General features: G+C 33.7%; 1 protein-coding gene across 1 annotated transcript; it reads right to left on the bottom strand.

The window, feature by feature from the left end:
• On the bottom strand, nt 1-7,760 carry LOC129891405 (uncharacterized). Its single transcript, XM_055966755.1, has 5 exons — nt 7,277-7,760; nt 3,234-3,384; nt 1,717-1,922; nt 833-1,006; nt 1-359 (listed from the first exon to the last, which is right to left on the bottom strand). Exons 1-5 carry the CDS (start codon nt 7,460-7,462, stop codon nt 273-275), a joined length of 804 nt encoding a protein of 267 aa, XP_055822730.1. The 5' UTR covers nt 7,463-7,760; the 3' UTR covers nt 1-272.
• Nucleotides 7,761-11,773: the final 4,013 nt, after the last annotated feature.

Genomic DNA, 11,773 nt, shown 5'->3' with positions numbered 1-11,773 from the left:
TTACAAGTCAAATAGTTTCTTATCATAAATAAAAGACCAGAAAAGTATAAGCTCATAGTCTAATTTGAAGTACCAACAGAAAAGTAAGTATAACCATGTCTATAACTTACTTGATACTATAGCTACCCTTTGGCTTATAACAGCACCAGGTGGCTTCAACCAAGCAAACACAGATTCTGGCATTAATATCCTCCCCAGAATTATGTGCTGCTTATAGCTATGGTAGGACATGACTATTGCTATCCTATCCATTAATAAGGACATAATACACATTAAAAGACGTCAGGATGGAAACGCCCAGGGATAGAGTTGCCTTGTTGCGCCTGCTTGAGATGCATTGTCAGCGCATAGTTATTGACCTGATCACACAGAAAGGGCAATCACTTTGTCATACATGAGAAGTGGCATGGGGGAACTGAAGACTTTCACACTTCCAACATTTATATGCATGCATCTACATACTTATGTGAGTACAACTATCTCTTTAACAACAAAGTTTCTATGTTGCGAAGACAGGGATCAGGAGGGGAGACAGGTAGGGGGAAGGTTTGAACCCCCTTCCGGTGGAAAATTACACTATACATACAAGGTTCAAATTATTTTTTATATATATTAGTAGGTGGTGAATCCCTTTGGCATCATGGTGTATTTACCTGTTCATATTTTTGAATCGCCTTAATGAAAATACTAAGAGGGATGTTCATTTTACCTATTTCTATAGAAAGAAGCATGCTTGACAACCAGATTTTAGTCCTCATATCTCTTCTCTAATTTTTATCTTTGTTCCCAGATAGTATAAAGCATGTAATAAATTTGAAGAGGGTAATCTGACCTCCAGCGTTCTCAGCTGCTCCTGATACTGAGCCACCATCTGCTTCAGCTGATTCACCTCAATCCCTCTATCCTCAAACTCCTTCAGACGCTCATGTTGAGTAGCAAATGCTCGCTTCAAATTAGCATTCTCTTGTAGAAGAGTTTCTACCTGCTGCTTGAGCATTATATGTTCCTGAATAATTACACAACAACAAATAAATAGATATTTCACCTTGAGGAAGCATAACTATAAATGTAGAGATATGAAATGACACTTTTTTTCCGGAAATGGCAAGTGTGTTGATGTCAAAAGCAAGCACTAAGAAAGTGAGAGTACCATTTTTTAAGCCCACAAAATTTAAATAGAATGAGGTACGGGTGCCAACCAAAATAAGATCATTAGCCTGGAATAACAGTGCATCTCCAGACCCAATCCTCACAAACACTGATATTTGGTGCTTGCTTGTTGGGGTGACGGGAGGGGAGAAGAGTGGCCATAAGGAAAGAACACTATTAATCTATACTAATAGCCAGACAATCAAACACTAATTCCTAAACCATCTAAACTTTTTTTTTTAGAAAGGTAACAGAACCATCTAAACATCAATTGATGTTTGCTTTACATTCGGCGTAAAACCCTACTTGAATCTCATTGTGCGTCTGCTTTCCATATTTTTATGCAACAATTGATGTTGCTTCTCAACATCTACATGCTATTGAGGACCTCCAAAAATAACTGTATCCCATGCCCATATCAAGTGAGAGACGAATGAAAATAAAAACAACAGATTACACCAGTTGAACCCAGCCATCAATGGTATGACAATAAAAATAGAAAAACAAAGAAAAAAATAGACGGCAAAGTGTTCACAGACAAGATAAAGTTATACAATTCTGAACTACCTGCTGGAAATCTCGAGCTGTTGCCTCTGTTGCATGGGCACAAATGGACTTCTCAAAGACCTCAAGAGCTTGCGAAGCACGGGCTTTAGCATCATCTATATTTGAGGCACTAATCATCTCTCTAACAAATAGCTCCACCCATTCTGTACGCTCCATCATGTGCAGTTCTTTTGCTGCAGATGAGCATGGTGTGGGCCCACCATTACCTGCACCAAAATGTGTAAGGGGACTACCAGTATAAACAGACCCTGTGCTAGTGAACTTCAAAAACATCCCATAAATGTACTGATACACCTAAAAAACAATGGTAAAAGTATCAACAGAAAGTGAGCTCAGGGGGACATCATTCATCATTTCAGTAAGCATGTTACATATAATAAAGCAAGCAACACCGGTAGCAGTTTTACTTCATTGTAGCAGGGGGTTAACTCCAGAACTTTTCAGGTCCCCCATCTTTCTCAACAGGGTCTCACAGCACAAAATAAGTAGTGGGACATCTATGGCCTCAGCTCACTCAATTAAGAAAACAAGTGTCCGGAGAAAAAACACATTTCAGTCCGGTGTCGGAGTCATAGAGTAAGGCAATTTGGAAATCAACAAGACATTTCTCTTACTCATGACAACAAACTCGTATTAATTAATGAACAACCATGTTGGGCTTCAAGGGGCTCTGATTGCCATATCAACATTTGACAAGTCAAACACAAGCAAAAAAAAAGAATTTTGTTAAATAACTACTCATTATCTTCTTTGCATTTCTATGCAACCACTTCTCCACCACAACCAAGAGTAAAGAATTAACGCCTTAAATTCAATAAATATGCATCAAAGTTGGTAAGTAATAAAGTAGTGCAGAAATTTACCATAAGCAACTGTCGAAGTACTAAATTTGTGAAACAGAATCGAGTAACTAAGTCAGAAAATGTTGACCACAACTGACTAAATTCCCCAATTAGAGGGTGCAGAAAACACTGGCTACGTGGCACTTCTAGTAAAAATGGTAAGCAGTTGTTAAACCTGCACGAGATAAAAACTCGGCATAGAATTGTGATACACAAAAGTAGCACGAGAAGTGATCTGACAGGATACTGACATACATTTTCAACCATGTGAAAAAACACACACACATCAGATTGGACAAGCAAGGAACAGGGTATTAGACTGATCAATGGAAACATCACATAAATTCACTGAATAGCGTATACTACTTAACAAACATCTAGAGAAAGCAAATTACAATTCATACAAACTACAAATTCAAAAAAATTGACATGTCTTTATAAACATAATCACTTACCTCAAGAAAAAAAACAAAAAGAAAAGAAAAATCTCAATTGCACAATTATCTTGTTTTGCAATAATTTTATATAGCACGAGATTATTGCACACAAACAAAGGATGTCACAACAGAACCTACTTGAACTCATTCCCTAAGTTTCAGTCAAAAAAGATTCAAAGAGGGAAAAAATTAACATCGGCACCAATCAATAAGAATCAAACTAAATACCGATGTTTACCTTGAGTTGAGATCGGAGTGCCGGTGTCCTGGGTAGCATCAGATCTTCCTGTGAGGCCCCCCAGATTCTCAGCAGACCCCAAACGAAGCTCATTTAGTCTTTTGATGGCAGAATCCAGATCATCGCATTCATCCAGTGCTCTCTCAAGCAACTACAAAAATGCATCTCTAGGTTAAATTCTCCCCTTTTTAGGATAAAGAAAGTCTGATCAGGAAAAGCTATAGATAATTATGCCATAGAACTGGATATCTAGATCACAGAAATGTGACCTGGAACTAAAACTAGCTTCTACAAATCAATGCTATGAAAACCTAAAACCAACAAACTCATAGATTATTTTTTTTAAAACAGAACCACAAAGTTAGATCCATCAATAATATCACTAGATGAAAACCATTAGTCAGCATACCATTTCTCGATCAATCGGAATTGATAGAAATCCTCTTAGAATAATTAACGATCGTCAATTTCAAATTCAAGTATAAATATTAGTAGGAAAAATTGAAGAAAGATTCTGAAATAGCGAGGAGGCATCAATTGAAGAAAAAGTAACAACTCTAGTAGGAAACAAATTAAATGTGTTTCTTTAATAATTTATACTTGCACTCTATAAGGTAACAAGGCTTTGGATTAGGTTAAAAGTCAACTACAAATTATAAATGGCACCTATCAAGAATAAGCTGGAAAACGTGCCCCTCTTTAATTCTTTTAGGAGTTCCTTTTTTTTGGGGGTGGGGGGGTGGGGGTTAAGAATTCTTTCAGAATATTTTCAGATAATCCAAAACCTTATTACGTTCCAAGAGAAAAAGCCTTTTTTCTCTCTTTGAGGAAGCAACGACCTTCACAAAACTAATGATCTGTCATTGGTGTTTGCAAAGATGTCCCTTTTTGTTATTTATTAATCCTACAATGTGTATTTGAAACTCGAGTTGGTGGGTGGGCAATTTCTTACAGGATTTCATCAATTCTAGAACACTTAACAAAAGATTTAATGAACCTGATAGAGCGACTTCTATCATGCAATGCTCTAACAGGGTACAAGTACAAGTTTTTACACATATACTTGCACAAGACAAATAGATCAGATAATGAGAAGACAACTACCTTCACTACTATTGTAGAAAATTCGCTCTCCCTTTTCCTTAATTCCCTTTCCATTTTTTTGGTTAGAATCAGATGTTGAATGTTTTCATGAAAGCTGTCCTTTTATGGTTTGGTCTTAGGAAAATAACGGCATAAACTAATAATTAAGGAGATTACAACCCTTGCACTAATAACTTTACCACCTAATTGTTCATATTGTCAAAACACTATGTTGCTGGTACTTTTCAAAATCCTTGTTGCACCCGAGTCGACATGACACGGGTAGGGGCGTAATTGTGGATCCACACGAGATTCGGTCAAACTACCTTTGGTGCTTTGACTACATCTATAACCGAGAAGTATAGATTGATTGGATATTTGATTTGATTGTTGTGTTTATGTCATATATATAGCTATTTAAAGTGTGAAGAATGTTTGCTATTATACGAGATATCTTATGAATAAAATGTCTCTCTTCCTTAGAGGTAAAGTTGCCTAAACACGACTCTCCCCGTACCCCACTTGTGGGATTACACAACAACGTATCTAGTGTAATCCCACAAGTGGGGTACGAGGAGAGTGGTGTTTAGGCAATGTTACCTCTACCTTGTGAAGGAAGAGAGACATTTTATTCATTTCTGATAGACGCGCAACTCAAGCAAAACATATAAAAAACAAGTATGTAAAGTATATATCTCGATTAATTAAAACTATTGAACTAAAACTAATAAATTTAATTCATATAAATTTGTTAGTTTTAGTTCAATAGCTTTAATTAATCGAGATATATACTTTACATACTTGTTTTTTTATATGTTTTACTTGAGTCGAGCATCTATCAGAAACAACTTCTCTAACAAGTAGGGGTAAGCTTGCGTACACTCCACCCTCCTTTAACTCCATTTGCGGGAATTACACTGGGTATCGTGGTGTTGTTGTAGTTGTATGCAAGCGCCTGTATCCGCACTCGGATTCATACCCTGAATCCTAAAATTTATGTGATGATGAATCATGAATCCAACCTTTAGATTTGTACCCAAGGATACCCGCACCCGAGTTCGAGCAACTTAGGTCAACATAAAACTCTTTCAAATGAAATTTCCTTGGTTATTTGACAATTTTCATACGAGACTTGTAGTCATCATTGTTTTTAGAATGGTGAAGTTTTATATATAAAGTTGAATGTTCAAGTTGTGTGGTCAAACCAAAAGTTTTAGGAGTTTCAAGTGGGATCCAATATCCTCATCTATCCAATTGTAATCTAAAACATCAAAAATATCTTTTGCCTCTATATATATACTTGTTTACATCAAAAAATAAAGGACTAGAAAATTCATCTACAACTTTTTTGAGTAATTTTTTTTTTTTGAGTAAAGACAATTCATCTACAACTTAGGGATAGAGCATCCTTTATCTTCAAAACATCTCTGATTTTTTCCTTCCCATATTCTCCAAATGCACGTTGGGACAATACCCCATCTCTTTCTAATGGGATAATCTACCCTCACTATCCCAATTGACTAAAACAGCCAGTGTACTGTCTGGCATTACCTATCCAATTCCCCTCATTTTGATGAATATTTTCCACAATTTATCTGCCCATTTGCAGCGTAGAGAGAGGCGATTGATTGTCTCCGCTTGCTCTCCAAATATATAACATCTAGAACATCTGGTGCGCGTTTTCCGGGTTATTCTTGATAGGTGTCATTTATAATTTGTATGTTGACTTAACCTAATCCAAAGCATTGTTACCTTATAGAGTGCAGGTATAAATAATTAAATAAACACATTTCATTTGTTTCCTACTAGAGCTGTTACTTTTTCTTCAATTGATGCTTCCTCGCTATTTCAAAAAAATTCTTCAATTTTTTCTACTAATATTGATACTTGAATTTGAAATTCACGATCGTTGTTTTATTCTAAGAGGATTTCTATCAATTCCGATTGTTCGAGAAATGGCATGTTGTCTATGGTTTTCATCTAGTAATATCATTGATGGATCTTACTTTGTCGTTCTGTTTTTTTAAAAAATAATCTGAGGTTCTTGGTTTTAAGTTTTGATAGAGTTGATTTGTAGAAGCTAGCTTTAGTTCCTGCCCACAATTCCGTGATCTAGATATCCAATTATATGGCATAATTTCCTACTGCTTTTCTTGATCAAGACTTTCTTTACCCTAAAAAGGCTAGAATTTAACCTAGAGATGCATTCCATTGTAAAGAAAGGATATTTAAGGTCAAAATTCCAAAACAAGCTGAAACTCCAAACGAGTTGCTCTCTAATTACTTAAAATTTTGACACTGGAAAAAAAACTTGTTCGTACACATGAATTGCACTGTGAATTACTTAATAACCTTGAAACTTTCAAATTTCACTAGAAAACTATTGCCCTCCAAATCAAAAGCTGAATCAAATAAAATAACTATATATACAATCAACCCTCTTTTGTCAGTCAACATTTTCAGGTCTCATACTACAAAATAAAACAAAGGATGTTCCAGCAAAAGGTTTCCAAGCCAAAATGCTGAAACTTAAATGAATTGCAGGATAATTATTGAATCACTCAATAAAGGGATTTCAAACGAGGAAACCTGTCTGTTCCAAATGAGTTTGTATCTCCTAAAAACTTCGAAATATTCATTGTAATTCTCAAATGAGCTATCTTTTCCTTCTATGGCTTTTCAGCATTTCCAGTCCAGTACAACAATAAAGATAAACAAAATGATTTCTTTTACAGCTCAAGCTTCCAAACAATCAGAAAATTCCAAACTGATAATCACTCCAAAATTAACAAACTACTTCATTGATCAATTTTCAAAAAAGAAACTTGTTTATCCATATCAGGGAAAACCGATATGAGATGATCGATCGTAATTACTTTTACAGCTCAAACTTCCAAAAAAAAAACAGAAATTCCAAACAAATAACCATTAAATTACTTAATTTTTTTAAAAAAGGAAACCTGTTGGTCCATATCAGGGAACACTGATATGAGATGATCGATCGCCGACGGAGTCGAGAAGGATCGCGGCGGAGAGAAAGAAGACGGAGAACAACGGATCCTCTTCGGAATCGGCGGCGATGACGGCGACGACGACTGCAAATCTTCAAAAAAATTGGATCTCTTCCCGCACACTACAGCAGACATGTTGTGCCAAAAAAATCAAATTCCTCTCAACAGCAACAACAACAATTCTTCTCCCACCGTCTCGCTCATGCAGATTCCAAATTTACCAATTCCAAAAAACAATCAAAAATCTAACAAAAATCGAGATAAAAACAAACTCCGATTTCTCTCCGATTCTTCTCAACAACAAAAAAAAAATTAATCAAACACTCAGATTTCTCTCCGATTTTCCCACTGTATATAGAAAATTTATCTGTATGAATAAAAATGATTAGGTTTTTTTCTTTATCGCCTCTTTTTTATGAGATAAAGATGGATTTTGTAATAGTTAAAAATAATCTGAAAAACGGGTGTGTTTCGTACAATGTTTTCTTGGAAAAAAAAAATTGTTTCTTAACCTATTTTCTCATTTTTGATTGGTGAATGACAAATATTTTTTTGAAAAATATTTTCTATTATTTAGTTAATTGATGAAAATATTTTTTAGAAAATATCTTTTATTTTTGGCCAGAGAATAGAAAATATGTTTAGAAAAATAGTTTCTGACATGAAAAAATCAATCATAGTAATTGACTCGAAATCCGATCCCGACCTTTGATTTGAAACTCAACTCGACTTTCAACCCAAGATTTAACTTTCAAATTTAGATTCGATCTCGACTTTTAAATCAAAATCCGATACACCCGACTCCAGACCTAACTTTCAAATAATTTAATTTTTTTAAAAAGTAATGTTTTTAATTTTTTTTGGGAGATGAGGTGGGAGGGGGTTGGGGTGTTGGCACGGGGTCGGGGTTAAGGGTGAGGTGAAAAAATAAAATATTCAAAATTTGAAATATTTTTCAAAAACAATTTTTTTAATTTTTTTGTGGGGGGTGGTGGGGTAGGTGGGGCAGGGGTGGGGTGGAGGTGGGGGTAAAAAAAATTAAATTTTTAAAATTTGAAAAAAAAATTTAAAATAATTTTTAATTTGTTTTTGTGCGTGTGGAGATGGAGGACTGGTACGAGATCGGAGTAGAGGGTGGGTAAAAAAATGAATTTTTTAAAATTTAAAATATTTTTGAAAATAAATTTTTAATTTTTTTGTGGGGTGGGGGTTGGTGAGGGTGGGGGTGGGGCCTGGTAGGGAGGAGGAGTAGGAGTGGGGTAAAAAAAATTAAAATTTTAAATTTTAAAATATTTTTTAAAAAAAGTAAAGTTTTAAAAAAAAATGGGGGTAGTGATGGGTAAAAAAAATGAAATTTTCAAAATGTGAAATATTTTTCAAAAATAAACTATTAATTTTTTCTTTAAAAATAAATTTTATATTTTTGTTTTTTTTGAGGGGGGGGGGGGGGAGGTCGTGGTAGGGGTTTTGAGGTTGGAGGAGAGTTTTGAAAAATATTTTTCTTAGTATTTGGAAGGAAGTTATTTTTCTCAAATTTGAAAAAAATAAGTTAATTTAAAAAATATTTTCCAAAACATTTAATCCAACCAAACATGAGAAAATTGAAAAACATTCTTCATACTAAACACACTCAAAGTGACGGGGGTTTCAGTATATTTTGGTGAAGGACAAGTAATAAGATACCACGTGTTATATGGTAATGACGTGTAGAAATATGATTTGTTGTTTGATATTTTTTACGTTACGCTTTTCTACTGTTTTGTTGGATTTTTATAATTAGCTTTGGCGGTTGAACAAGGCGGTGGCTTCCTTTTTTGATAAGGTGACACACTTATTTTAGGAAAAATTATCAAATTACACACCTTATATTCCTATATTTTTAATTATTCTCTATCATTTATAAAAATTTCAAAAATCCCTCTTCTGATACATAGGAATAATACTGATACATCGCGATTTGATACATAAGTTTTTTTAATGATACATCGCTAGTTGATACAAATCAAACACAAAATGTATCAGTAAAACACAAGTTTTACTGCTATTTTTGTTGTGTTCATGATATATTAGGTATTATAAGTTGATTCATAAGTTTTATTGATATTATAATGTTTGATTTGTATCAACTAACGATGTATCATGAAAATGACTTATGTATCAAATCGCGATGTATCAGCATCATTTATATGTATCAGAAATCTGGAAAAAAAAAGAGGAAATTCGGATAGTTACCAAAAAAGTCGGAATAAATTATAATTGAACTTTTTTATTATGGGATTTAAGTAAAATACCCTTATTTTTATTTGAGAAACAAAAACAAAAAGCCCAAAATAGTCTAGCTATTTTTGAATTTACGGAAATGTAATTTATGTGATAATACTTTTTTGTAAAAAATATTTAAAATAATGGTAATGTTTGATTGTACTTAAATACGACTAGTAAGAAGTAAGTCAAAAAACATGTTATTATATGGGGTAAAATTTGGAGTCAACAGTTGAATGAATTGCAATATGACACATGGTGTGAAGAAGACACAGTCATGATGTAATGAGGATGATCCTGGACTAAATGTTTGAATGTGACTGATAAAGTTGGTCTGGTTTAGAAGCCCGAAATCATGTCATTAGCCTATTTAGCTATGTAACTATGAAATCGAGTTCAAGTCAATGACTAGTTAAAGATAAAGTTAGAAGTACAATCATTCCTTCAAACTTTGAAATTCTTTGTTTTAAACTTTTAATTACATAATTTAGAATATAACATACAAATAAGAATCATTGTGCGGGTGAGTTTCATCCAAGACAATTATCTTGGGCTTAGTTTAATATATTTAACCTTTTTTTATATCTCGTTTCAATTTTCAAGATCCAAAATTGATTACTCTCAAGTTTTATAAAGGAATATATAGTTTTGAAGCTCTTGTGTATTATTTTTTGCTTTTCCCATGATGTTAATAGACAACCACATAGGCGAGTAGACTCAATCTATTTTATTATTGAACAATTGTACTTTTGTTTTGACCTGTTAACTATTTGCTAACTTGCTTTGATTTATTTTGAAAGGAATTCCCCAATCATGTCTCATGCTATACGTGATGCTCAATTGAACAACGACTAAGACAAATGTTGGTTTACCTCTTAGTGGAGAGGAATTATGTATGTCGTTTGATGTGGATAGAGAACCATTAACTGACGATCAAATTCTAAATAATTTGGGAATCAAACATTAAGAGAGCTTTGATTTGGTATTCTCACTTATCGAAACATTCTATTGACTTTTGCGTGTTTTCATATTACTATTAGATGATATGATGTTAGTCATATAAAATATCCGGTACTCACAGTAGAGCTGCAATTAAATTTGAATTGCGCACTACGAGATCCATTCGAGGGGGTGTTCCCAACGTGTTTTTTTTCATATTCAGAGCTCGAATTCGAGACCTCTGATTAAAGATAAAGCAGTTCCACCACTGTATCACAATTCATGTTTTTGAAGTTTTATAACTTATTGAGGCGAATGCTGGTAAGTTTATTATTCTTCTGATGGTATCCACTCAGCAAGTTTATTATCATGCCAGAAGCAGCACATTCTGCTAGAAAATTTTCATTCAATAGATGTTCCATTGTCGTTTAGATTTTTCAACAGATTCAATTTCAGTTTTTTGAGTATGCTATTTTCATAATCATACTCACTATTGGGTTATTTTGACAGGAAAATTAAAGTACAAGAAGATGTGAAGAAGTTGAAATGGCCTAGATGCAGTGCAGGTCACTTTCCTCCTATTTCTTAATTTAATGAGTACTGCTAATATTTTCTGAATCGATCTGTTAATATTATTTGCATATACAAATTTGGATTTTAATTAGGTACACGTGAATTTGAGATATTCATTACGTACGTGTGAATTTTGACAGTATTCGTTTCTCATTTTGCTTCTCATTGGTTTAAGTCTAATCATGAGTATTCTAATTGATTTAATAAAATATAACTTCTAAGTTTATATAGTCAACTTGCATTTCAGGTATAAACTTCAAGTGCGAGTTATGGATGACACTGACTTTATTTTTTTGTTGCTTTGGGATCGTGAAGCAACAAAGTTCATTGGAAAGTCTGCTACTCAATTAAAAGGACAATTAGAAGAGGTATGTTATTTTATTTTGAAGATTTTTCTTATGTTCTCTGCCGATGATTCTTATTTTGAAGTGTATTTTTTGAAGCTCTTGAAGGTTATTAGACGAATTGTTTGATCTTTTTTTGAAGTTTCTTTTTTTCTTAAGCTGATAGAATATATTTTGCTGATTTTGGATAATTGAATTTCCATACATAAAAGCTGATAAAGAATTGTTTAAGTCAAATCAATATGACCAAACTAATTTTGTATGCACTTTTGGAGTGTTACGGTGGTTTTAATCGAGTATCACCCCTTTGCATCATTAGCTTTTAGAT

This window comes from Solanum dulcamara, chromosome 6 (assembly GCF_947179165.1).
Source record: "Solanum dulcamara chromosome 6, daSolDulc1.2, whole genome shotgun sequence".
Lineage (NCBI taxonomy): Eukaryota > Viridiplantae > Streptophyta > Magnoliopsida > Solanales > Solanaceae > Solanum > Solanum dulcamara.
Note: the sequence above shows the minus strand (reverse complement) of the source record. Positions and strands in the feature narration are given on the sequence as shown.